This window comes from Pelodiscus sinensis, chromosome 1 (assembly GCF_049634645.1).
Source record: "Pelodiscus sinensis isolate JC-2024 chromosome 1, ASM4963464v1, whole genome shotgun sequence".
Lineage (NCBI taxonomy): Eukaryota > Metazoa > Chordata > Testudines > Trionychidae > Pelodiscus > Pelodiscus sinensis.
In genome coordinates, this window is record NC_134711.1 from 316094729 (window position 1) to 316121250 (window position 26522).

Below are 26522 nucleotides of genomic sequence, written 5' to 3' on the forward strand. Positions count from 1 at the left end.
TTTACATCATCTCCTTGTCACCTTCTTCTATTGCTTTCTCAAAGCCTTGTTTTGCTTTGGTTGCTTTCTGCCTAAATGGACTCCTTAAGAACTAAAGATCATGTACTCTGAAACTGAAAAGAGCAAAGAAGAGGTCAGAGGGACCAAAATAGCTCCTTTTACTTTGATAATATTCCTCTTAAGCAAAGATAGTGTACTTATAAAAAACTCTCTTTCCTGTATGGCAAACAATAAATGTATATGCCCTTCACCCTTCTTTTTTACTTGAAAATGTGGTGTGTAGTGTCATTTAATCTCATTGTGATTTTTATTCTATGTAAGAAGCTACTGCCAGAATATACCAATATTAGAAAGACCAATGGAGATGAAATCAGGGAGGCAGTTCCAATCCTTTTGTACATTTCTTTCATCATACTGCTAGTACTGTAGCTGGTAAACTACTACCCTTCAATGAGGAAAGAAAAATAGTCTAAAACTAATGTAATAGTTCGTGGAAATTATGGGAGCTTATTGTCATGGAAAAATTAATGTATCAATTACATATCCAAAAAATATTAGAGGACAACTAAATACTGAGTACCATTAATTCCATCCTCAATGTACATTTGGCTGCAAAAATCTCCATGTTAAAAAAATCTCTTTTAATATTACTATTTAATAGGTGTGCCTGGTTTGATAAATATGAATGGAGTCAGTAGTTCTACTCCATTTAATAAACTTGCCCGAAACAACACCTTCTGGATCGTTTAAAGAGGCTTTATTTACAAGGGTATTATGGGAATAACCTCCTAAATAAAAAGATTTGCTTATTATCTGGCTCCATAATGTTTCTGTGAACTAAAAGTTGTAGTGGTTATCATTTTGTTTGTGATATATACATGGCAATTATTTGTAAACCTGCTAAAACTTCCTAAATAAATTATTAGCTATAAAATCAAAACCTTACCCCCTAAAAAACCAATATATTTTCTTGATCTATTCTCTTCATAATTTCTGAAACTCACAGTTTGTATCAAGCTAGCAAAGAGCTATAGATAGTTTAATAATCTTTTCCGCAGTGCCTCCGAGAAGTGAGATAATTGCATCAATAATGTTTAAACAATGTGTTCTTCAATCTGTGTGTTCCATTTAGTCCTTCTATCACTGTGTCTGTCTTGTACAGATGGTGGACAGGGAAAGCCTTTATTTTGTGTCTTGTGAATTAAGCACATTGTCTGAGCTTTCTAAAAGCTTGCTAAATAACTATTAATAATGCTAATTATAATATCTGTGAGATCAGGTAAGCAAATTCCTCCACAGTTTGATTTCTTGAGCCTCATGAGACCTGGCATAAGAATAAGCGTATCATTCATTTCTGAGAGTTAGTGCACTATAAAGTCGTTACCTCTCATAGAAATAATAGCTTCTAGAAGCACATTTTTGTGGGGTATGAAATTAACCTAATGCATGATTATATGCAAAAATAGCTTGTGCAAAAGAGCTACTGAAACCCTCTAAAAGGTTAAGAACCTAAAGCTCTGATCAACTTTCCACTTATACAAGTTTACCAGTACATCAGGAGCAACTCCTCTTAGAGATACACTAGTTTCAATGGGAGGAGAATCAGCTTTTAAATCTTTGTTGTTATGGGAAGAAAGAATTCCATGTAACCCTTATATCATACTGTAACATAACTTTATTTTGTACAGCACTTTCTAACTGTATTCTAAAGTACTTTTTCAAGCTTCAGTAATATAGTAGGACCTAATTATTATTATTACTACACAAATCACTGCTAGTACTACAGTCTTCTCTTAATTTCCTGTTTTGGAACACCCTTCCTGTGTCTTGCTGCCTCAGCTGCTCCTCCTATTACTGATTTCATCTGAAAAGTCATTTTTCCCTGTAAATGGTGAGTTGGTGAGGCAGAGAGATGGTATAGATTGCAGGAGAGAAACAGAAGCTTCTCTTTCCAACAGTGGCCAAACTGGTGGATCAGAGAGGAGTAGGTGCTTCCAGAAGTAAGAGAGGGTATGTCTACACTACAAAGTTAGTTCGAACTAACGGACGTTAGTTCGAACTAACTTTAATAGGCGCTACACTAGCGCTCCGCTAGTTCGAATTTGAATCGAACTAGCGGAGCACTTAGTTCGAACTAGGTAAACCTCATTTTACGAGGATTAAGCCTAGTTCGAACTAGCTAGTTCGAATTAAGGGGTGTGTAGCCCCTTAATTCGAACTAGTGGGAGGCTAGCCCTCCCCAGGTTTCCCTGGTGGCCACTCTGGCCAACACCAGGGAAACTCTATGCCCCCCTCCCGGCCCCGGACCCCTTAAAGGGGCACGGGCTGGCTACGGTGCCCGTGCCAGGTGCAAGCCTGCCAGCACCCAGCCAGCAGACCCTGCACCTGGCACAGCACAGAGCCACCCACCCGATGTCCCCCAGCCCACCCCCTCTTCCCGGGACCAGGCTGGCGGCTCCCGGGAGCTTGCCATGGACCGCAAGAGGCGGGCACCTTCCTGGGCTAGTGCGGACATCGTGGACCTTGTCCACGATCTCCGCACTAGGAACAGGAAAGTGGCCGGCTAGGGCAGGAGAGCTGCCAGCCTGGCCACCCAGGAGCAGGTGTGCATGAAAATCAAGGGGGTCCACTGAGACCCCCGACCCTGAGCCCTGAGCTTACAATGGCCGTACTGGGTCAGACCAAAGGTCCATCTAGCCCAGTAGCCTGTCTGCTGACAGCGGCCAACCCTAGGGACCCTGGAGGGGATGGACCGAAGACAGTGACCAAGCCAATTGTCTCGTGCCATCCCTCTCCAGCCTTCCACAAACTTTGGGCAGGGACACCACTCCTAGCCCCTGGCTAAGACCACTCCATGGACCCAACCTCCATGACTTGATCTCACTTCCCTTTCAACTCTGTTCTAGTTGTAGCCTTCACAGCCTCCTGCAGCAAGGAGTTCCACAGGTTAACTATTTGCTTTGGGAAGAACAACAACTTTCTCTTACTAGTTTCAAGCCTGCTACCCATTCCTTTCCTTTGGTGTCCTCTAGTCCTTCTTTATGGGAACTCAGGAAGAACTTTTCTGAATGCACCCTCTCCACCCAACCCCTGCTTTTAGAGACCTCTATCCTGTCCCCCCTCCATCTCCTCTTTTCCAAGCTGAACAGTCCCAGTCTCTGTAGCCTTTCTTCATCTGGGACCTGTTCCCAACCCCTGATCATGTTAGTTGCCCTCCCTTCTCCCAGCCTTTCTCTTCCCTTCTCCCACCTCCTTTTCCCAGTCTCCCCCAGTTTTTTTCAATAAAGACAGAGTCAATGTTGGAAGAAACGTTATCTTTATTTTGTACATCAATAAGAAGGGGGGCTAGGGAAGGGTAAGTGGAAGGAGGTGAGGGAGGAATGGGGTACGAGCCCCCGATGGGGAGGACTGGGCTGGCTCTGCAGGCTTCTGGGGGTGGAAGCTCTCCTGCAGCCCCCCAATTGCCCCCTCTCCCCAGATGGCAGCCTGCGGCAAGTGCAGCCGGTCTGATGGCCGAGTGGTGTGATGTGCCCAGTGTGGGTACTCCGGGCACTCCAAGCCAGAACTTCTTTGCAAGCGGGGCACCCCTTAGAACTGTGTGTCCGGGGTGGGGGTCGGGACCCTTTAAGCGCAGCCCTTGGCTAGCCTGAGACAGCATCTCCATGCTCTAAGTCCTCCTTTTATGCCCTGCCGGCACTGCTTCCGGCCATCCTTAAGCCCTGTTCAGAGTCCACTCAATGTGGACTTGCTAGTTTGAATTAGCAAAACGCTAATTCGAACTAGTTTTTAGTTCTAGACGCGTTAGTTCGAACTAGCGCTGTAGTGTAGACGTACCCAGAGAGAGCCTGGGTTTGTGAAATAGGACCAAATCTAAGAGGAGTTCTATAAGAAATAAGGGCAATTTTCAAAATAGTTCCTGACATCAAAGGAGTCTAAGTGAGGTGATTACGTCACCGTGGGTTTTTTACAAGTGGGAAATGTACAACTGTTTACTCACATAATGTTATTTTGCTACTAAACTGGCATATATCAAAGGTGCCTTTGTAATTTTGGGGAAATTCAGATATGAATAGCTTACTGGCAATATTGCCAGCAAAATGGTGGCCAGGGTATTGAAGAAGATCATTGTCCACTGAGAATGTCTAATAATAGCTCCTATAAACTACAGTGTAAGTCTGCATTGAGCATAGTGATGGCAGAAATACATAACACAGGGCTTGCTTGACAAACTAGCGGGGAACTAAATGCACACATTGGAGGTAAGTACAAAAGGAGTTCAGAAGAACTGGCATCTACTCAAAGGCTGTGTCTACATTGGCAAGATTTAGTTCAAAAGTCGCTGCTTTTGCGCAAAATCTTGCCGCCTGTCTACACTGGCTGTGAGTATTTGCGCAAGAACACTGACGTTCTACTGTATGAAATCAGTGCTTCTTGCGCAAATACTCTGATGCTCCTGCTCAGGGATAAATAAGTCCTCTTGCGCAAGTGTTCTTGCGCAAGAGGCCAATGTGGACAGGTAACATCAATTTCTTGTGCAAGAAAGCCCGATGGCTAAAATGGCCATCGGAGCTTTCTTGTGCAAGAGAGTGCCTCTGGCACGGATGCTTTTGCGCAAAAGCAAATCTTTTGCGCAAAGGCACATGCCAGTATAGATGCTCTCTTGCTCAAATACTCTAACGCAAAAACTCTTGCATTTAGATTATTTGCACTAAATCTTGCCAGTCTAGATGTAGCCAAAGAGACAACATCAAAGGTCCAACAGCAAATTATCCCAATACAAAGACAAGATGGGAAGACTAGAAACTGGCCATTGTGGCTACACAAAGAATCATACAGAAAGGGGAAACATGGATAAATTGCTATGGATGAGTATAAAAGAAAAGCATAATCATGTAGAGCACATGCAAAGCAAAATGAACTACACCTAGCAAGAGACATAAAAGATCATAAGACTCATTGTGACTAGATAGTTACTACAGTATTAGCAATGGGAAGGAACACAAGCCAAAACAGGGAAAGAACAAGGTAAGGAATATTTAGATAAGTTAGATGTATTCAAGTTAGCAGAGCCTGATGATATTCATCCTAGAGTACTTCAGGGACTATCTGAAGCAATCTCAGAACTGGTAGTGATTATCCAGGAGAAATCCTGGAGGACAGGTGTGACGTAGTGGGGGTACTTGCTGGGCTGTGGTGACCCCTGCTGTCTGGAGCAAAACCCAGCAGGGAAAACCTCACTAGGCAGAGGTAATGCCAAACTTGTTGAACCAGTGGCCAGACACCCCCCATGGAGAGGAACAAAGGAAGGTGGAATGCTGCCCTGGCTGGGGGGCAGGGCTTGGAGAGGGTTAGTTAGTTCCTATCTGGAAGGCAGGGAATAAGGAGCTGGGGAGGGGGCTGGGACTCCCCTATCTCAAGGGGGGGCACTGAGGCCTCTTAGCCCCAGTTCCTGTAACCAGATTACATCTGTGCTGCGCTGTGGTGGAGGAGCAATAAACCACCCTCAATTCCACTGGCTGGTGCAGTCTGTTTGTGCCATTTCGGGGTGCAGGAGACGGGGAACCCCCAACGCGCCGTCACAACAGGTGAGATCTCAGAGGTCTGATGAATGGCACATATGTTCCATTTAAAAGAGGGAATTAAAAGAGGGAATTAAAAAGGACCTAGAAAATTATAAACCAGTCACCCTAACTTTGACACCTGGAAAGATACTGGAACTAATTATTAAACCATCATAATTTATAAACAAACAATTTATAAGCACCTTTCAATGCAATTGTTGCTAAGTTCCAGAATAGGTTTCAATGGGAGATTGTGGAATTCCCATCATCGGAGGTTTCTAAGAATGGGATGGACAAATACCTGTGAGGAGTAAAGTTTATTTGGTCCTGCCTCAGCACGAGGCAGCTGACTACATGACCTCTCACCATCCCTTCCAGCCCTGCATTGCTGATTCTATAAAAGAGGCAGTAGAGAGATTCTCAGATACCATGGTGATGAGTTTGGTATAAAAACCCACTGTAAATCTAAGGCTGTTATTGTACACCTTGATAAGTAAGAGCCTTATCGAGATACCTCAGATGCAACTTCATTATCTGTATTCCTAAAATTATGCCAATTCTATTGTTTTTTCTCCAGTTTTCCTTATCTAGTTTGAGTAATGGGCTTGGAATATAACATTTTGATTAATTGCCTGCATTATTTTAGATTGTTAATATTTTGCAAAAATGCTCTACATTTTTCACTCATTCCAAAAAAATAGAGACAATTAAATATAGACAATAGGAAAAATATTAACAATTAAAAAACCCACCCCATAAAAGACATCACACTTTTCCTGATGCTCAAGTGATGGAGCCATGCATCTAGCTTAGATGCATACGTTAAGAAAAAGAGCTGATGGGAGTTTAGTTCCTGCAGACAGCCAAGATTTGACTTCTCTTTCTCAGTTGCATTGTTTTTGCTTTTTTGCCTGGCATTTCTTTTTTCCTGTGTCTCCCACTCCATCAGCTCCTCAGGAAGTGGAGCTGTGGAAGCTGTCGCAAGTTCTGTCTGTCATTGCCATGTCAGCAAATCCCTGAATGCACAGTTGGTCAGATGTCAACATGTCTAGGTCCTCCTTAGCCTGACACTGGCATTCTGGTGTTCCATTTATTGGCAAGGTTCTCTGCCTAACCTAATTAATTTGTTTTGAATCCCAGCTGCCAGACATATGCCAAACTCTTTCAGGAACTTGCAGGTATTATACATAGCTGCATGGGAGCCTTTCTGGATGGCTACTTTTTAATTTTAATTTTCCTCTTTAAAAAAGTCTTTCTTGTTTAACATTTCAAGAACGCTTCATTTCTGTTTTCTTGCCAAACTTCATGATTCAAGTGACATCCACAGGTTTGTTCAGTAGTTGTCAGCTGTCGGCTTTCCAGGCTGCCAAACTAAACAGGAAGAACCAGATTGTTGATGGCCCTGTGCAGGAAGAGAGTGCAAGGAGTCTTCTTCCTCATAGCTGGGAAGCAAGGGTCCAGAAATTGCACTAGATTAGCCCAGTAATTGTTCCTGCACCAGAGAGTCCCAGTGGTGGACCAGGAGCCCAGGTCAGTTGACTGCAGTGAGGCCAGTGGCCAGGAGCCCTGCTGCAGGAATCTACCTGGACCAGTGGCAGGGTGGCCAGAGTGCCAGTGGGCTCCAGCAGGGCAGCAAGCTCTTGGTGGGAGCAGAAACTGAGCCCACTGGGTCGGGAGCCTGATGGGGCTGGAAGAGGAGTAGGGCCAATGGCAGAGAGGAACCAGCAGGGAGGCCAGCAGCAAGGGAGCCCAGCTGAGCCAAAGGCAGGGAGAGCCAGCGCTGGCCCAGGAGTGGGGCCGGAAGCAATGGGGCCAGAAATGACCTCCTATGGTCTGGCAAAATCCCTCATTAGGTACCAGTCAAGTCCAAAGGGTGCCAGACCAGGGTGGTCCAACCTATACTGTATCCTGTGCTGTAAATGAGGCAAAGGCCAATAGCATGTAATGATGTGCTTTATTGGCAGGGTTTTATTCTGCCACTCATCACGAATGTATCTGCGTACATCACAAAGCAGTACCACACTCCCACAGCAGTATAAGCACCTATGTGTAAGACAATAGACCATAATTTATCTTCACTGTGCCCCACTGAGGTAGAGCAGTGCTATTTTCCCCATTTTACAGGTGTGGCACAGAGAGACTATGTGATTTGTCAAGGTCACACTGGAAGACTCTGGCAGGACCAGAAATAGAACCTAAATCTCCCAAGTTCGACATGAGGGCTGAACAGCAGAAACCTCCCTCCTCTCCAGTCACTCCATGCAGCACTGGTGACGCCCCAGAATGTTCAGCTGTGGGCAGCATGGTACCAAAAAGATGTCAAACTATTTGGAAGTAACTTACAGAAAATTAACATTTATAGAGATGTTGGGACTCCTGAGTAGAGATTAAAAATATTTACTGCATTAGCTACCAAGGTGGGGAGATCATGCTAATCATCCCAATGTATTTCAAGCTTTTCAGCTTCCAAGAAAAAAGGAGCTATGGAGTTATGCGTTAACACTAAGTAAAGGAAAAATTAGCATGTATACCAGAAAATAATTCCTAACTATGAAATCAATGAGCTTAATCCAATGCTTGTTTAAAGTCAGTGAGAGTATTTTCATCCATTTCTACAAAACTATGGAAAAAGTTGTCTACTGCACAATGCCAACCATATTCCCAGCACTAAACAAATAATTATTAATAATTATTTCACACATACAGAATGGGAAGCAACTGTCTAGGAAGGAGTACTGCTGAAAGAGTTTTAGGGGTCATAGTGGACACAAGCTAAACATGAATCAACAGTGTGACACTGTTGCAAAAAAAGCAAACATGATTCTAGGATGCATTAACAGGAGCATTGTGAGAAAGACACAAGAAGTCATTCTTCTGCTCTACTCTGGGCTGGCCAGGCCTCAATTGGAGTATTGTGTCCAGTTCTGGGCACCACATTTCAAGAAAGATGTGGAGAAATTGGAGAAGGTCCAGAGAAGAGCAACAAAAATGATTAAAGGTCTAAAGAACATGAGCTATGAGGGAAGACTGAAAGAATTGGACTTGTTTAGTGTAGAAAAGAGAAGACGGAGAGGGGACATGATAGCGGTTTTTAAGTATCTAATAGGGTATTACAAGGAGGAGGGAGAAAAATTGTTCTCCTTGGCTTATGATGATAGGACAAGAAGCAATGGGCTTAAACTGCAGCAAGAGAGATTTAGGTTAGACAGTAGGAAAAAATTCCTACCTGTCAGAGTGGTTAAACACTGGAATAAATTGCCTAGGGAGGTTGTGGAATCTCCATCACTGGAGATACTTAAGAGCAGGTCAGACAGACACCTGTCAGGGATGATCTAGAGATGGTACCTGGTCCTGCCATGAGGGCAGGGGACTGGTCTCGATGGTCTCTTGAGGTTCCTTCCAATTCTATGATTCTATGAATAATAATTGCCTAGGAGGTTTAATGTTAAACCAGACAAAGAGCTAGGAAACTTCCTGTAGGGAATAATCTTTCCTGGCATGAAGATGGATTAGATTACCTAGTTGGCATTTTTTTTTTTAATTTCTAGTATTTTATAACTGTTGGCGTACTTGGATTTTTTTTCCACCATGTAAATACAGGCATTTCTAAAGAAAATTGTAATTTCTCTATAGCTGTGGAAGGGAAAAATGAATGTGTCTCAACCTTTGATGACACTATGCCCTAGATCATACCCAGGGGGACAAGTGGACAGTAACTTAATCTTCTAGTGGTTACAAATTACTTCACAAAGCAGTGGTCTAAAATTGCTGTGTCTCAGACTCACCATCTAGCAAGCCACATGGTAGTAATTCAACAATGATTTAGTGTTCCCTAATTATAAGGAAACCTCTATAGGAAAATAAAAGACCAGAGGGGCTGGGAAAGGCTAATTAAAAAAACAGACTGGAAAACTGGTTATTGTAAAACAAGGGATCTGTATAGCAACATGTAAACACAATCTGAAAAAAAATAGTTCAGGCAGTATATGAAATCTGTTAACAATTCAATGGAAAGACAAGTCTACAGCAAAGAGGCATTCAGTTTAGCTCAACTGCAGAAAATATATTTGGTGCTGGCAAAACTAGACTGATGGAATAAATCTTCTCTATTAACATGCGAAATAATTTTATGTAAATATATTGGTAGACCTTCCGAGCAGGGCTGAGAGTCTTTGCAGTACCACTTAACATGTTTGCAGTGTAATTGCATTTAGACCAAGGTCTTCTGAAGGAAATGGTGACTAAATTAGCATCAACCAGGTTCCTAGGGGGCTAGGTGCATTGTGGGTAGTCGATCTTGCCTCCAGAAAGGACATAATGACACTGACGAGGCCAGTTGCTTACAAAGCACATCATTAATTGGTTTTCCCAAATGGGGCAAATTTTATCAACTGGGTAAGTAGAAGATTTGAAGATCTGATCAGGCAGGGTCTGGGAGTCAGTTTCTTTCCCATCTGCCTCCCCTCAACCCCGCTAGGGTTAATTAAGTTCAGATATTTGTACATGTTGCCCCAGCTTCATTTTATGACTGTGATTTGAGAAGGACTGCCTTCTGAGTATTCTTTACAGAGTGCAAATAAAAGAGTTATTATAATCCTCAAGAGGATTTTTTTTGGGGGGGGGTAGGTAGGCTGTCCTGAAAGTTACTTGTTTCTGAAGATGGGCTAGCTTAGTCCAAATCAGTAAGCAAATAGGGTATGTCTACACTACCACCCTAATTCGAACTAGGGTGGTTAATGTAGGCAACCGGAGTTGCAAATGAAGCCCGGGATTTGAATTTCCTGGGCTTCATTTGCATATTGCCGGGCGCCGCCATTTTTAAATGTCCGCTAGTTCGGACTCCGTGCCCACGGCTACACGCGGCACGAACTAGGTAGTTCGGATTAGGCTTCCTATTCCGAACTACCGGTACACCTCGTTCAAACTAGGGTGGTAGTGTAGACATACCCATAAATATGAAGCAAAGAAGCTGAACAATGCAACTTGGAGAGTTGTGGAGAGAGGGAGGCGTATCGCTCGCTGATAGCTAGAAGTGCAGACGTGTTTGTTCAAGTTGTCCCTTTAGGGTGAATTCTTTTGCGTATTTGTATTGGCCTGTAACAGTGTGGCTGTTATTTATCCCTACAGGCCTAAGTGCCCATGATATCATGAAGGCTATGGGCCAGATCCTCAGCTGGGGCAAAGCTCTCTATTATTCCAGCTGACGATCTAATCCAGTGTATTGGCTACAACTTTTCTCACGAGCTGTCATCTGCTTAGACCCTGGGAGAATAACCATCATAGTTATCTTTTGTCTAGTGCATCAGTGAAGGCATCCACATCATTTGGTGTCTTTTCTTTGTTTGTAGTTTGTGGGGAGGCAATGGAAGAAAATAGGAAACCACCACCATTGTCTCATGAAAATGTGCTCTATTTGTATTGCAGCTCAACCACTTTAGCATGAGCTAGCAGCCATTGGTAATTCCTCTGGCATCAGTATAAATATGTAATGCTAATTCAGTGTGCCAAGTCCATTGTTCCCAATAGCTAGAATTTCTTGGTCTTCAGAACAGGAGTACACTGTGATGCTTATCTTTCCACAAAAGGTAAGGCTGATCAGAAGGCCCCAGGACCTGTTGACCATTACAGACTCTACTTCAGCTCTTACCAGAGAAGAATGATCTTGTGAGTAAACTTCCTCAAAATGGAAGTTATGGGTACTGCCCCTAGCTGTCCATAAACATTGGTACTTTGAGTCAAGTAGTTTTTCATAGTGTTCTGTAGACTTCAGTGGGGTTACAGTAGAGTGAATTTCCCCGCCTGTCAAATGGACAATATCCTGGGATGTTGCAAAGCAGGGTAGTTAATGCAGTCCTTGGATGGAAGGTGCTGTGGAATACATAAATTATTGTTTTTGTGACGGGACTGCTTCTCCTTCCCCATCTGTCAGAATCAGGGCTTATTCTGTGGAAAAACACCAGAGTAAAACTAATATAAGGGAAATAAAAATCCAAGGAAAATACATCTTTTTTTTTCTGGGACTGATCCCAGGGAATATAGGAATCAAGTGACTAGCTACTAGAATTGAAAAAGTCAGAAGCTTTTGTTTCCGAGTATCTGAATGCCATGTTTTGAGCCGTACTCTGCCATCAACATATACATGAAAATCCCTGCTTAAATCAATGGATAGTTCTGCTATACCTGGACGGCATGACAACTAAAAAGCTTGCTTTCTATATCATGGAATAAATGCCCAGTGAAATCCTTATTTGATACACCAAGGTTCCACAATTTGTTATTATCCCTCAGGAAAATAAGTACCTAGAAATAGACACTGAGATCAGACAACCAACAATAGTCTTTTTTGGAAGCTCGTTGGCAAGCTGTACAATCTAGGGCTTTGAATAGGGACTTTAAAATAGAGACCTGTGTATTCTGTCCTTGGCCCTGCCACAGATTTGCTGAGTGACCTTTAAGCATTCTGAGATCCTGGGGTGAAAAGTGTCTTAGAAGTACAAAGCAAAATTTAGTAACTATAATCTACTTGTGGTTCTGTCAATTGCTGAAACATTCTATAGGGAAGGCATCTGTCTAATCCTGGCAAAATTGTCATCACAGTTTCTCCAAGCAATAACTTACACTTTTTTATGAAGTATGGAAGATCTAACTCATCAAGGCAAGTGCATCTCTTTGATCATTATGCCCTAAACCTGCCCTGGCAGTATTTGGTACATTCCCATCTGCCTCTGTTCTAAAACATGTTTTGTCCTTAATCAGGCCAATACTTTCAAGATACTATGAACCTGAGGGGGTTATAGCTGTGTCAGGATATCATGTGCCCTATAGGAGAAAATAGCAGAGGACAGTGTATTTGCCAGTGGTTAAATATTACAAGAGTAGAAAAAAGGTGAAACCAGATTCTGCCCTTGGATGCTCGTGGACAACACTCAAGTCAGCAAAAGCCTTGTGCCGCCATCTGGGGACATGATTCGTGTTCTGTATTCTAATGCATATGGTATACCGGAACCTCTGTACTTCAGGTGTCCCTAATCTGGGAACACCCATGGTACAGACCCTGGTAAGGGGAGGAGGAAGCAGCTCTGCATGCTGTCACTCCTCCTTCCTCCCAGCTAGGGGAATGGCGGTGTAGTGACATGCTGCTGCTAAGGCTTTTCCCCGCCTCTCCCATAATGCTCCACCTCCATCCCCCTCATGCCCAGACCTCGCAGTGCCCTCCCTGACCCAGCAAATTCTTTAATCTGACATACCCTTTTTCCCAGGGTAGCCAATTAAAGATGTTCAAGTGTATTCAGTATCCCTGTATGAAGGTTACGTTGGGGACCATTTCCGTCTTTGATGTGATTCACCATTTCCTATTATTTCTTTCCTTCGTGCAGCCATGCGTGTGTGATTCGAGGTCAGGTGATCACATCAGATGGAACCCCTCTCGTTGGAGTGAACATCAGCTTTGTCAACAATCCTCTTTTTGGATACACGATCAGCAGGCAAGATGGCAGGTATGGTTTCTGCTGTACATCTTCCAGTATGTAAGCACCCAGGGATGCATATCATGGAATCAGCAATGGAGAATGACGCTCCTAGCAAATACACAGTCACATCTGGTGCAACCAGCAGCCACTTTTATTCCTGTTAATATTACTACTGATATTATTACAAAAGTGCCCAGAAGCATTGGGGGCTCAGTGGTGCTCTGTGTTATCTATGCATTTAAAGAAATTATAGTTCCTACCCCAAACCACATATTCTTTATTACTTTATATAGAAATTATTGGGCAAAATAATTAAACTTGTAAAATGCAGTACTGCTAGAGGCAAATGGTAAAAATCAGTTCCACTGAACCATAACAAAATCACTGTGAATTTGGGCAAGTCCTGTATTTTATCTTTTGTCTCTCAATACTAATTGACTCTCTCTCCTTTAAGGACAAAAGCTAAATATAAGGAGTAAGTTTCTGACTGACAGAGCTGCATGTACTCTAGCTAATGGTGATTAACACTAGCACTTTGGAAAGGGTGACCCAGCTCCTACTGACTTTAATAGCTCTCCAATCTGACACTAGTGTTGAGGATTAGACTTGACCTGGCTAGAACAGCCAATGGGGTGATAATGAAGGCGATGAACACTTGCTAGAAATGTATGCTTTGTGTAGTCTTGGCATGTTCCCATGGGACTTGGTGCCCATTGAAACTTTTCAAGATATGTTCTCATTAATGTTCCATCTGCTGGAAAATACAACAGTAAAATGTGAGTAGCAGGGCTATTTCCATGGAAAACTGATTATCTCAGTTAAATTAGCATATCTTATAAGGGAAGCCGGTGCTTTTGCAAATCTTGAGGCTTAGAGACTATTGAAAGAGATAGATAATTGTTCATTCACATTTATACTGTGGTGCAACTCCATTAATCTCAGGCCTGGTCTGCACTGACATTTTTGCTCAACCTACCTACATTGCTTAGGACTAAAAAACTTCACACCCCGTGCAATTTAGTTAGATCTGGCTAACCTCACTATGAATGCAACAAGGCTGACAGAAGAATTCCATCTCAGATAGTTAGGAAAACCCCCTCTTTGGATATATTTGCTGTGTCTCTATAGCGTAAACAGACCCTAAGTGGAGCAACTCCTGATATGCGCTCATGCAAGTGAGACCAGAATCAGGCCTTAGAGGTCAAATTCACTGCAGTGTAAATGACTGGCACAAAGGCTACACAAATAAAAATAATAATGCCTACAAAAACTTGACCATAGGTGGGTAGCTGGTGTGCTAGGATTCCCTGTTTTTCATGCGGCCCTAGGTAAAGTAATAAAGTAGCTATCAGCAGCACATGAACATAGTTCAAGGGTGGGCAATAATTTTTGGTGGGAGACCATGCCAAGATTTTGGAAAGTGATCAAGGGCCACACTTTTCTGTGGAGGGGTTGTGGGGTCTAAAATGGAGGCTGGGTGCAGAAGGACACATGGGGTAAGGGACTGGGGTGCAGGAGAGGGTGTGCTATCTGAGAGGGTGTATGGGTGAAGGAGGGGGTTGTGACCTGAGGCAGAAAAATGGGGTGCAAGATCTGGGAGGGTGTTTGGGTACAGGAGAGGATTCTGGCCTGGGGTAGGACGGGGTACAAGGTCTGGGAGGGAGTTGTGACATGGGGCAGGAGGTGCAGAGGGCTTGAATGTGACCGGAGGGAGGGAACTGGGATGTGGGAGGGGCAGGGATGCCAGAGGAAGGGTCTGGCTGGGAGGCGCTTACCTAAGCCCTGCAGCATCTCCAAGGCAGATTGGGCTCTCTGCCTGCTGCAGCCCCAGAACGCTTGAAACTGCAGGCTGCTCCCTCCACATGGCTCTCAGCTCCTGGCTGGGGGAGAGGCTTGCACTGCTCCTGAAGAGGAGCTGAGAGCTGAGAGATTGGCTGGAGTCCGTTCTTATTGTCCTGTTCTTTCTGGCCAATAGGAGCTAAGGATTGGGTTGGGGGCGGAGACAACACAAAGCTTATCCTCTCCCTGCAGAGCAGAGAAACACAGGGATTGCACTTTAAAACCCAACAGCTACATGCCTGAGGGTCCCAGCAGGGTGATCCGTGGGCCGGACCCGGTGGCTTGGCGGGCCGGATCTGGACCTTGGGCCGTATTTTGCCCAGCCCTGACATAGAGTATGTCTTCAAAATAAGTCCCATCACCAGGCTAGCATTCCTGTCCTTTACTGCTGGGGCCCCCCCACACGGAAAACAAATGGAGTTAGACAGCCTTTGCAATTGTCCATACTCCCTGATAATTTCCCTTCATTATGTTCTATATCTCTGACGCTGTGCTTTGTGCTAACAACATTTCAGAACATAATATTCAAAAAACAGTATGATTATATTACTGAGTATCTTGAAACATAAGAATGAAGTTATAATTGGCCCCAAAATATTATTTTGACATTCACTCATATATTTTCTTGCATGATTGGGCATAATGCTACATCTGTGTGCACTGGAAGGAGGTAGTATATGAAGAGATGGAGGCATTGTCCCTTTAAAGAACAAGAAGTTATTTCATTTTCACTGGTACAATGTGAGAGCTATCTATAAAATTATCTGAAACATTGAAGGTACCATGGTCTAAAGATTGAGTGCAGGGGTGGGCAATAATTATTGATGGGGGGCCACTCCAAGATTTTGGTTAGTGGTCAAGGGCCGCACATTTCTACAGGAAGTACGAGGGCTGGGACTAAGGTTGAGTGCTGAAGGGAGCTCATGGCAGGGGACTGGGATGCAGGAGATGGTGTGGGATCTGAGGGAGTTGAGTGAAGGAGGTGGTTGTGATATGGGACAGGAGCTTGGAGTGCAGGATCCGGGAGGGGGAATGGATACAGGAGAGGATTCTGGCCTGGGGGATGAGTATAAGAGGGGGTGCAAGGCCTGGGAGTAAGTTGTGACCTGAGGGAGGGGGGTGCAGAGGGTTTGGGTGATAATTTGGGGCAGGAGGAGGCGGTGGCCTGGGGCAGGAATAAGTAGGAGTGAAGTGCCAGAGGCAGGCTGTGGCTACGAGGAACTTACTTAGGCCAGAGACCAGTGGAGCCAAGAGATTTTGCTCAGAGGACAGCACACAAAGCCTACTCCTCCCCCAGGCGCATGGAGAAGAGAGCCACAGGGAGCAGTCAGCTGCTTAAAGCGGTGTGAGGCTGCTCTAATGCATCTGGCTGCTCTGTGCATGAAAGTCTCGGTGGCGCAGCTCAGAGGCCAGATCTGGAGGCTTGGCAGGCCAGATCTAGGCCATGGAACAGATCTTGCCTGCCCCGATCTAGTGTGTAGCTTTTAGATACATCACTTCATCTCCCTGTGCCATGTTAACCTGTCTGTAAAATGAAGATAACACTTTCTTACTGGCTTGCCATGGTGTTTGTGGAAATAACGTGCTTTCAAAATGTAACATATTATTGCTATTTCAGTTGCTGTTCTATACTTCAGTACGGCGCAACAGTTGGACCCTCTTCTAATAATCTTTTCAACAGAACAATTTTAGTCTAAGACATTGTCTACACAAGTAATTTGCACCGATTTGACTGAATCAGTTTAGAATCCAATTTAGTTAAATCAGTGCAACCCCTTGTGGTCTCAGAATAAGAAGGTTCGCAGAAGGGAATCATGCCTATTTAACTAAATTGGATTCCAAACTGATCTAATTAAATCAGTACAACTTTCTTATATAGACAAGGCCAAAAATGAGTTTCATTATAACTGGAATTCCAATTTTCTAATTGCAATGAACTGTAACAAATTAGGACTTGAATTCTACTTCAGTGTAAATAGCTTCACTACGTTCTAGTTTTCTATAATTAGGTTTCACCCTGTTGTCACATCAGTCAACTGTGGACTCCAAGGGTGAAATCCTGGCTCCACTGAAGTCAATGGCAAAACTCCTATTGATTTCAGTGGATCCAGGATTTCACAACAGGTTAGGTTGAATTAAATAACCCCAGAAAATGAGAATAAATAAAAGTTCATATGTGTTCTCAGACTGTTTATCATGATACAGTAATTCCTCATTTAACACGTGCCCGCTTAACACGTTTTCGCGATAGCGTGATTTTTTTTTAGGGAACGTTTTTTGAATTACACGATCATCCCTGGAATAACATGATTTCCCCAGCCAGCCCATTGCTGGTGGGTGCACAGGGCTTCTCCTGCCTCCCTGCAAAGCAGCGGAGAGTTCGCAGCTCGCCGTGCCGTTCCCCGCTGCCGCCCCCTCACCGGACGCCTTGCCCCCTCTCCTCTGTCCCTGCTTGCAGGCCGGTGGCTGGGTTTCCCCAGCCAGCTCGTTGCCGGCAGCTGCGCGGGGCTTCCCCCGCCTCCCTGCAAAACAGCGGAAGGTTCGCTGCTCGCTGTGCCATTCCCTGGTGACCCCCACTCACTGGACGCAGTGCGGGTCCCGGCAGACCCATCACAGGGGCATACTCCCAACCCAATCCCCCTCCCCTCTCCTCCCCTTCCCTTCCCCAGAGCCAAACACCTCCCCTCCCTGCTGTAACCCAGTCCCCTTTCTCCTCCAACTGTATGTCCCGGTCCCAACAGACACCGCCGCTTGAAACGCAACCCCCACCTTTTCCGTTATTTTCAATGGGAAAATTGACCCCACATAACATGTTTTCACTTAACACGATCATTTTTTGAAACATATCTATAGTGTTAAATGACGAATTACTATACATGTATTTTTCAGATCCCAGGGCATGAGGATAAACCCACAGGTTTCAGAATGTACTCTTGTATATCTGACTTCTCTGTGCCACCTGGCTAATAGAAGGACCTCAACCCTGAATCCCTGTGAGTTGTTCTACTGTGGCATCCAGCCCCTCTCACTTGCTACTCAAAGAAATCCCAGATCCTCTGCCCCCAAACTGCGGAATACCCAGTTCACCAGTTTTAATTTAAACCAGCTCTTGTATAAAATCACACAGCACCTGTGAGCACTGAATACACCAAAGAAGAAACAAGAGAGAATGGTGGAAACAAATGGTTACAATACAAAGCCCAATCAGATAATGCCAAGAACCCTTATCACTAGCTCCTATCTAAGAGTATGCCTAAACTACATGGCTCCGTCGACGGAGCCATGTAGATTTGTTGTTTTGGCAAAGGTAAATGAAGCCGCGATTTAAATGATCGCGGCTTCATTTACATTTACATGGCTGCCGCGCTGAGCCGACAAACAGCTGATCAGCTGTTTGTCCGCTCAGCGCGCTAGTCTGGACGCTCTCCTGCCGACATCAAAGCCCTTTGTCAGCAGTCCCGGTAAACCTCGTCCCACGTGAGCAGCCCCACCTCCGGACACCCGGCGCGTGAGCAGTCCCACCCCCGGATGCCCGGCATGTGAGCAGCCCCACCCCCGGATGCCCGGTGCATGAGCGGTCCCACCCCTGGAAACTCAGCATGTGAGCGGCCCCGCCCCCGGGTACCCAGCAGCCACGAAAAGTTGTGGATCACTGCCTTACATGCTACTCTTTATGGATAAATATCCCACAACACTCCTGGGTCCGAGGTGGGAGTTGCTGGCAAAGAACAGAGGACTCTTTGCTAGGGAGCTCTGTGTCGCACCCACCCATTCCCAAGATCAGCAGCCCACCTGAGAGCATTGCTTAGGATTTATCCCGTGGCAGGTTGCTGAGAGTAATTTTGCAGAGTTTTTTTGGTTCATTTGGACAACTTGGAGAATGTCTACATAGCATTATGGAGCCCACAAGAGCAAGCCTCCCAGCCCACCTCTCTCTGTAGGCATCAGAGCCAAAACTCCAACCTGAGCTGCAGTTTAAAAGCGCTGTCTACACAGCTATTTCTAGTGCACTTGCATGAGCCATGCTGCCCAAGTCTGTCATCTCAGGCTGAAAGGCTTGCTGCCATAGACTCCAGAATGCGCTATAGTAATACACATCAATGCTAAGCCATGTAACTCAAGAAACAGTAGTTGATGAGTAGCGGTGCCTCTTGCTGTACAATGCAAGCCTCTGTGTTTTCACAGCTGCTTGAGTCTGACATTAGATCGATGCCTTCCTTTCTGGCTCGGGTTTCGCGTCCATGGGAGAAGCAGGTTTTATTCCCCTGAAGGCTAACATGCCTGACCAAAGCTCATTAGCGCCCAGAGCTCCTACCAGCTCTGCTCGCCAATGACAGAACCAGAGGCATTTCTATAAATAAACGACTCCTAGTTTTCCAACAGTTGTTGAACATAATTTTTTTACATTTATCCCTTCCTTCCTTCGCCCTCTTTAGTGCTCAGCCTTGTGCGAAGTGAGCTTTTCCCTTCTAATAGCAGGGCTTGCCAAATGCTAATTGACTGTTAAAAATGTCCTCATCAAAGCACAAATGCTGTTCAGATAGCTGGCAAGCAATTAGCCATTAGGCTTTTAAAAGCCAAGTTACATAGGTCTGGGAAGCTGATGGCCCACTTGAGCTGCAGAATAAACCCCTTACATACCTTGAAGTTTTTAAATGCTGTCCCCATGGACTTGAATAACTTTCTTTTCATAACTACATTCAGTAAGCAGAATCTAAGATACAGCCAAATGATGACAGTGGATGAAAATAATAAGTTGTAACAGTGATCAGCCAGGGATTTTTTTAAAATGTGGTTGAGTTCTTTGTTGCTTCTCTGTGATTTGTGAAGATGCCTGAAAGTTTTTTAATTAATTTAAAAAGATTTTTTTCTGCTTTTTTCATCTAGAAATATCATTACACCAAATTAGATTGCTGTTGGTTTTGCTTGAGGATGTATTGGGGAACTCAGGGCACTTTAGGGCTTGCTACAGCAAATGCATTATGTCGATAGGAGAGCATGCGCCTGTCAATACAATTACTCCACCTCAGTGAGAGGCAGGATAGCGTCTCCTGCCAATTTATCACTAGTGTGGACAGCTCTTAAGTCAATATAATTTGCATCATTCAAAAGGGTGGTGCCTTTTTCACACCCCAGAACAATGTAAGTTACATTAACTTAAGTGGTAAGGTAGACAAGCCCATAATGTATTCAGGATGGTACGTAGTGACACGCTGAACTCAAAGCATGTGGATTGTACTATTGAAGTCAGTGATTCTGCTCATAAGCTGAAAGTTATGAACATGCTTAAATATCATCCTAATTTGGAGCCTAACACATTAATTGAAGATTCAGCAGTGTTGTCTAACAAAGACTTCCTTTATTCAAAAAGTGTTTTAGGCATAGATGTTAAATAGATATTAAGATAAGGAAACAAAAACACTGGTGGTCTTAAAAGTCTGACTAAAATCCCTTTCCCTCCCAATTTCTTTTTTGCTGTCTTTGCTCTTGTGATGTCATCATGTCATTAGTTCTACAGCATTTTATAAATCTTCCAGTGCAGACAAACTGCAAAGCTCTAATGTAAAAAGCAAACGGGGGTGGGCGGACTCAAACCAAAGCACATCAATGCTGTGACTATAAATTATAAAGAAGCTAAACAAGGGCAGTCTAGATCATGAGCTCTTTGATGTAAGATCCATCTTTTTGTTCTGTCTTTGTACAGCATAGGGTATATATTTAGGAATACAAATTCCAAGTCTGTGCAGGGTTTGATTTTCATAGGTATTGGGCTCCCATTCATGGGAGCCAGGGGACTCCGGCTCTTCTGAAAATCTGGCCATTACATTTGAAACTTACGTTATTGTAAAATCAGCTCCTTCTTCTACTCTCCTGTCCCAAAATTATTTCTTTGCTGATCCATGTTCTCCCTGCCCTAATGGATGATGTTGTCACTAACACATGAAACAGTATGTCAGTGAGGTCAGCAGTGGCTGAATTCTGAGCAGGTAGGTGAAGGAGGAACTGCTTTCCAAATATTTTACTTAAATGTGCAAGTCCAAGTGGTGTGTGACTGATATTGGATCCTAAATATGTTCTTAAAAATAATAAAGGAAACCTTTGAGGGCTGATAACTCAGTAAAGCAATCATGAACATAAACTTTGTCTTTTAAAAAGAAGGTAGTGTGATTCAATGACTGTCTCTTTACTGAATGTTTCTATTCCTGGCTTTGCCACTTCCTTACAGTATGGCCTTGTCCAAGCAATTTAACTTTATGGTGCCTCTGTTTCTCTATCTGTAAAACAGGCGTGATAAATATTCTCTAGCTCACAGGGGGTTGTGAGCACTAATCCTTTAATATTTGCATAGTGGGGTCCTTGTTTGGAAGGTGCTATGAACATGTTAAGTACCATTTGTCTTATTTTTATTTGTACTTTGTGTCTTAAAACAGCTTTGATCTCGTCACCAACGGTGGGATTTCCATTATCTTACACTTTGAACGGGCTCCCTTCATCACTCAGGAACACACACTCTGGCTGCCATGGGATCGCTTTTTTGTAATGGAAACCATTGTTATGAGGCATGAAGAGAATGAGATTCCAAGCTGTGATCTTAGCAACTTTGCCCGTCCCAACCCAGTGGTCTCCCCATCCCCCCTGACAGCATTTGCAAGTTCCTGCTCAGAGAAAGGCCCCATTGTTCCAGAAATCCAGGTATGAATCTTCTTTCAAAAGTGACACTTTTGCTCCTTTCATTGCTAAAAGTAGTCAAGCAGAGCGAAGCACGTCCAGGAGGGTGCATCATGTTCTGTTTCTGTACTTGTTAAAACAGTCTGTGACACTGATTTGGGCTCCATTGGCAGCTTTCCAGAAGCCTAGAGGCCTTGCCTGATTTACATTATCTATTTACATACTTGCAAAAAATCAAAAACAGTCACTTGGCCAACATAACTCTCGTTTTTGTTCATCTCTGATAGATAGATAACGAAATGCTTATTCCCCAGCAGCAAAAACTGCACTGGGTCCTTACCTCCTGTCTACAGGGAAAGGGTGGCTGCGAGACACATTTTAGGATGTAGGCCTTCAGTGTACATTTCAGCACCCATTGCTAAAATGTGTAACGCTGCTGTTCTGCTCAAGGGCACAATTCTGCACTGAACTTTCCCAAAGCTTGAGAGCATAATTCTCAGTCTTCAAATCTGAAGAAAATAGTGTTGGTGTGAAATCCTGGCCTTACCGAAATCAATATGGATTTTGCCTTCATCTGCCTAATTCCCACACTGTGTAACATACATTATAAAAATACCCTACTGGAAAAGTGCTTGATAATCTACCATTGCATTCTATTAGACACACTTCTCAATAGAGAAATATTAAAATGAATGGACGTAATCATATTTATTCCTTGAGGGATATAGGAATATTTATTATATTGCAAAGCAGAGTCATAAGACATTTATAGAAGATCCCAAAATACTCAGTGGTGTGAAATACAAATGATCTTTCACAGAAATGCAAAAATCTCTAGAGTATAGTGTTTCAGCTATTTTAACTATATGCAACAAAATAACAGTTTTACAACTGAATGGGGATTTTAGGTAATCAGAAGGATAATATCTTAAGTCGAATTTCTGATGGGACATCAGGGCTAATTCCCAAGCAGTCAGGGCCTTAGTTTAATCTGTCATCCAAAAGGCAAAATGATAGTACTCAAATGTCATTGTTTCTCATCAGTTTTTGGGTCAGAATATTATGTGTGTCATGTTGAAGAAATTGGACAGAGTAATAGTTTCTGTGTTCATTGGAGCAGGCGTGTGATAGTGAGAGAAAAGAAACATTAACTCAGTTAACATTTAATTGAGCATCAAAACGTTTCTACGTCTAACATGCAAAATTGTCAGGCTTTGCAACAGGCAGGAGTTAAAGACTCACTGATATCAATGGGTTAAAGGAAAGCAGCAGAGAGAATTCTAAATAAGTGTAAAGAACAAGCCGTTATAAGTCTAGTAGTGAGTCAGCCATTTCTGCAGATTATTGAGATATTATTTCTATTGAACTAGCATGTCAGAGCCCTGTCACAGACCAGAGCCCCATTGTGCAAGGTGCAGTACAAACACAGCATACATATCTGTATGAATATAGCTGCAGTACTAATTAATAGATAAACAGAAGTATGGGGATAATTCCTGCTCTGTTACTCTTGTGTGTTCTAGGCAGATTATGGCTCATCTTTTTTCCAGTGGCATTTTTTGTGTGTTAGGACAAGTGTTGATTGTGAAATGCGACAAAGCTCAATATGCAACTATTTTGGAAATTCTTGTGATCCTCACTGTTTGAATCAGCTCTTTTGGCAGGATCCTTTTAAATATATTCTTGGCATTTGTTTGATGTGTATGTGCTACTCAGTTGACCCTTCCTTTGCAATGGCAGTCAATAGGCATAGATTATGGCAGAGAAAACTAAAAATTTCATACACAGAATTGAACCAGATATTGCAAAACAATACGCTGGTGGCAGCTATTTCTAGCTGGTGTTTCCTATATAGCTTGTACGTGAAGACAGATTAGATGCAAGAGGCCACTTTCTTTGCATCACTGCTCAGCTGAGCCTGGTGCCAGCATAGCTTGTTGCTAAGATTGTAAAATATATTTTAAAATTCCTGGGTTTTCCCACATCTGTCATTTTACACCCTCGTAAGGGCATAGGAATGTAAATTGAAAAGGCTGCATTAGATAAAGTAAATATTTATGAACGTGGTGGAACAGTACTTTAACTTCCAGGATGCATCAGTTTGTCAAGTGCTGCTGTGCTCAGAGGTTGTGAGTTATCACTTGAAAAACTGTTAGGTCTTCGATAATAGCCCAAACAGCCGCTTTTAGGCACTTCATTTCCCAGACTGGTGGTTATTTATAACAAAAACCTATTTAAGAGGCACATCCCAGCACAACTCAGGCTGGCTAAGCTTCAGAAAACAAGAGTTGAGTCTAGTGGTTCCAAGTCGTGCACTAAAAGGAAGTTCAGACTGCTATGGGCTGTTCTTGGCTCGGCCACTGACTGGGTATCTTTAGTACATCCTTTTAGCTCATCTGTCTTTCGTTTACCATCCATAAAATGGGCAGGGTTCTTGTGAAGACTGGCTTCTATTTAAAAAGCATATTTCCACAGCCTTCAGTAACCCAGATGCAATGGAAGTGCTAAAAGCATTATTATAGTCAGCACTGGTAGCAATGCCTGTAGATTGGATTACCCAATACTTTTCATTAGCCCGTTTTCAGTTGCTTACACAATTTCTATGCCAGCCATCTGTCTGAGGCTGATCTTTGAGAGGAAAGTTTCAGCTAAAATGGTTCAGCCTTTTCAAAGAACAAGGTTAGGGGAAAATACATTGTAATGTGAGTATTACAGAAATTCATACTGCCATTTCACTAGGAGTTCTTGCCTCTCTGTGATTTGGAGCAGTTACTGAAAATTTGGCAGGGTGACTGCCCCACTATTCATGCCTTTTGACAACTCCAGAAAATTTGCCCCAAACTATCCAAGTTATAGCCCTCCCCAAACTCTTATATTCCTATATGCTCAGAAGAGACTGGATAGAGTTAAGCAGCCAGACTTGCTGAAGATTCCACTGGTACTGAGCAGCCTCAATCCCCTGGATAGCTAGCCCTGAGCAAGAATTTTTCTGCAGCTTCTCACCCAGTTTGGTGGGGACTGCTGTAGCAAAGGGCAATGGGACTGAAAACAGACAGCTTTGTCTCTGGGGTTCTCATTACTCGCCTGCTGGTGTCCAAGCAACATGGCGGCAGAAGAGGAAGAAGTGGAATGGCCGGAAAGCAGAGAAACAAGAAATAGGTTTAGGGGACAAGGTGAGAGCTCAAGGGACAGGGGCTAGGAGCAGGAGCTGGCGGGGGAACGGGCAGGAGCACAGTCAGGGCAAAAGACAGGAGGGCAGGAACAAGGCAGAGGAGCAGGGCAGGAGCAGAGGATAAGGAAGGAAAGAAGCAGAAGGAAGGTGAAGGGCAGGAGGGGAAGAAAGGAGCAGAGATGGTGAGACATTGGCAAGAAGTGGGGCAGGATTGGGGAGAGAGAGGACTGGAGCAAGCTAGGAGAGGATGGTCCGGAGTCGGGTATGATAGCTGCCGGAGGGATACAGGGACACATAAGGCGCACTGTCTCACAAAAGAGCCCAGGATATGAAGATGGTCACCAACAAAAACAGCAAGATACAGTGGAAAACGGAGAAAAAAGGAACATTGGCTGAGGGCATGTTGGTCCCCTTCCCCACACACATACAAATCCCCCAGGGTATGTCTACACTACCACCCTAGTTCGAACTAGGGTGGTAATGTAGGCAACCGGAGTTGCAAATGAAGCCCGGGATTTGAATTTCCCGGGCTTCATTTGCATCTTGCCGGGCGCCGCCATTTTTAAATGTCCGCTAGTGCGGACTCCGTGCCGCGTGTAGCTGCGCGGCACGGAGTCCACACTAGCGGATATTTAAAAATGGCGGCGCCCGGCGAGATGCAAATGAAGCCCGGGAAATTCAAATCCCGGGCTTCATTTGCAACTCCGGTTGCCTACATTACCACCCTAGTTCGAACTAGGGTGGTAGTGTAGACATACCCCCAGAGACACATAAGGAATGGGCCTTCGCAAATAACCTTATAAATTGTGTAAATTTTGTAAGTGATGCCTTGTAAGTGGGCTGGGTTAGAACTTCTCAAAGAGTTTTTCTAAAAGATGCACGTGTCTGGTTAATTGCAACTTTGCTGCCATTTGATATCTGGTCAGTTGTGATTTAACACCTCCTGGCTGTTTATCATCAGGCCCTGCAAGAGGAGATTAACATTGCTGGCAGTAAAATAAAGCTGAGCTACCTGAGCAGTCGCACGGCTGGTTATAAGTCAGTCTTGAGGATCAGCATGACCCACCCTACCATCCCCTTCAACCTCATGAAAGTCCACCTTATGGTTGCTGTAGAAGGACGCCTCTTTAGAAAGTGGTTTGCTGCTGCCCCAGACCTTTCCTATTATTTCATCTGGGATAAGACAGATGTCTACAGCCAGAAGGTGTACGGACTCTCGGAAGCCTTTGGTAAGCTGACCTCAGAACATGTCTTCTCTCTTATTCTAGATTATCCTGCTCTTACATTTTCTTCTCTTCACTGCCATTTCTAGAACATCATCACAACATAACCATCATAGGCCTGATTCTCCACTGCCCTGTATTTTGTGTGGTCCTCTGTGTCTGTAAAACAATTACAGAAGATGTGAGGCAATGGAGAATCAGGCTGCACAAGTTATTTGCCCCAAATCTTGAACACAGCATCATTCATGGTTCATGGCCAGCAGTGTTTGCAGCTGAAGAAGCTGAAGTCCTTACAGGAGGGAGAAGCTTCCTCTGTGCTGCCTGCATAACAGTCATAAAGCTACCGCTCCTTCCCCTTATGGTGGGCATCAGAGCCCACCCAACCCAAATGTCATAGCTGTTGAATCAGTTGTTAGGGAAAGGACACTGGAGGTGGAGAGGCACAGGCATTGGTTGCTCCCTATCTGATTGACAGTCAGCCAAAGAATCCTTAAAGGAGCTATGGTCCTTCACTCACAGTTCTGCACTAGGTTCAACCCAGTGTAGTAGATCAAGCCTTGACAATGGCCACAGCACGATGAGAGCCCCA

The 26522-nt window shown here is 44.0% G+C and overlaps 1 protein-coding gene across 8 annotated transcripts in view; it reads left to right on the forward strand.

Moving 5' to 3' along the window:
* TENM4 (teneurin transmembrane protein 4) overlaps positions 1–26522 on the forward strand; it is an 858468-nt gene that overhangs the window by 741119 nt on the left and 90827 nt on the right. For all 8 annotated transcript variants that reach the window (XM_075919469.1, XM_075919465.1, XM_075919468.1 and 5 more), the window contains 3 exons: positions 12938–13057; positions 21301–21562; positions 25672–25939. In XM_075919469.1, coding sequence (XP_075775584.1) covers positions 12938–13057; positions 21301–21562; positions 25672–25939 — 650 coding nt within the window. The remainder of the gene's footprint in view (positions 1–12937; positions 13058–21300; positions 21563–25671; positions 25940–26522) is intronic.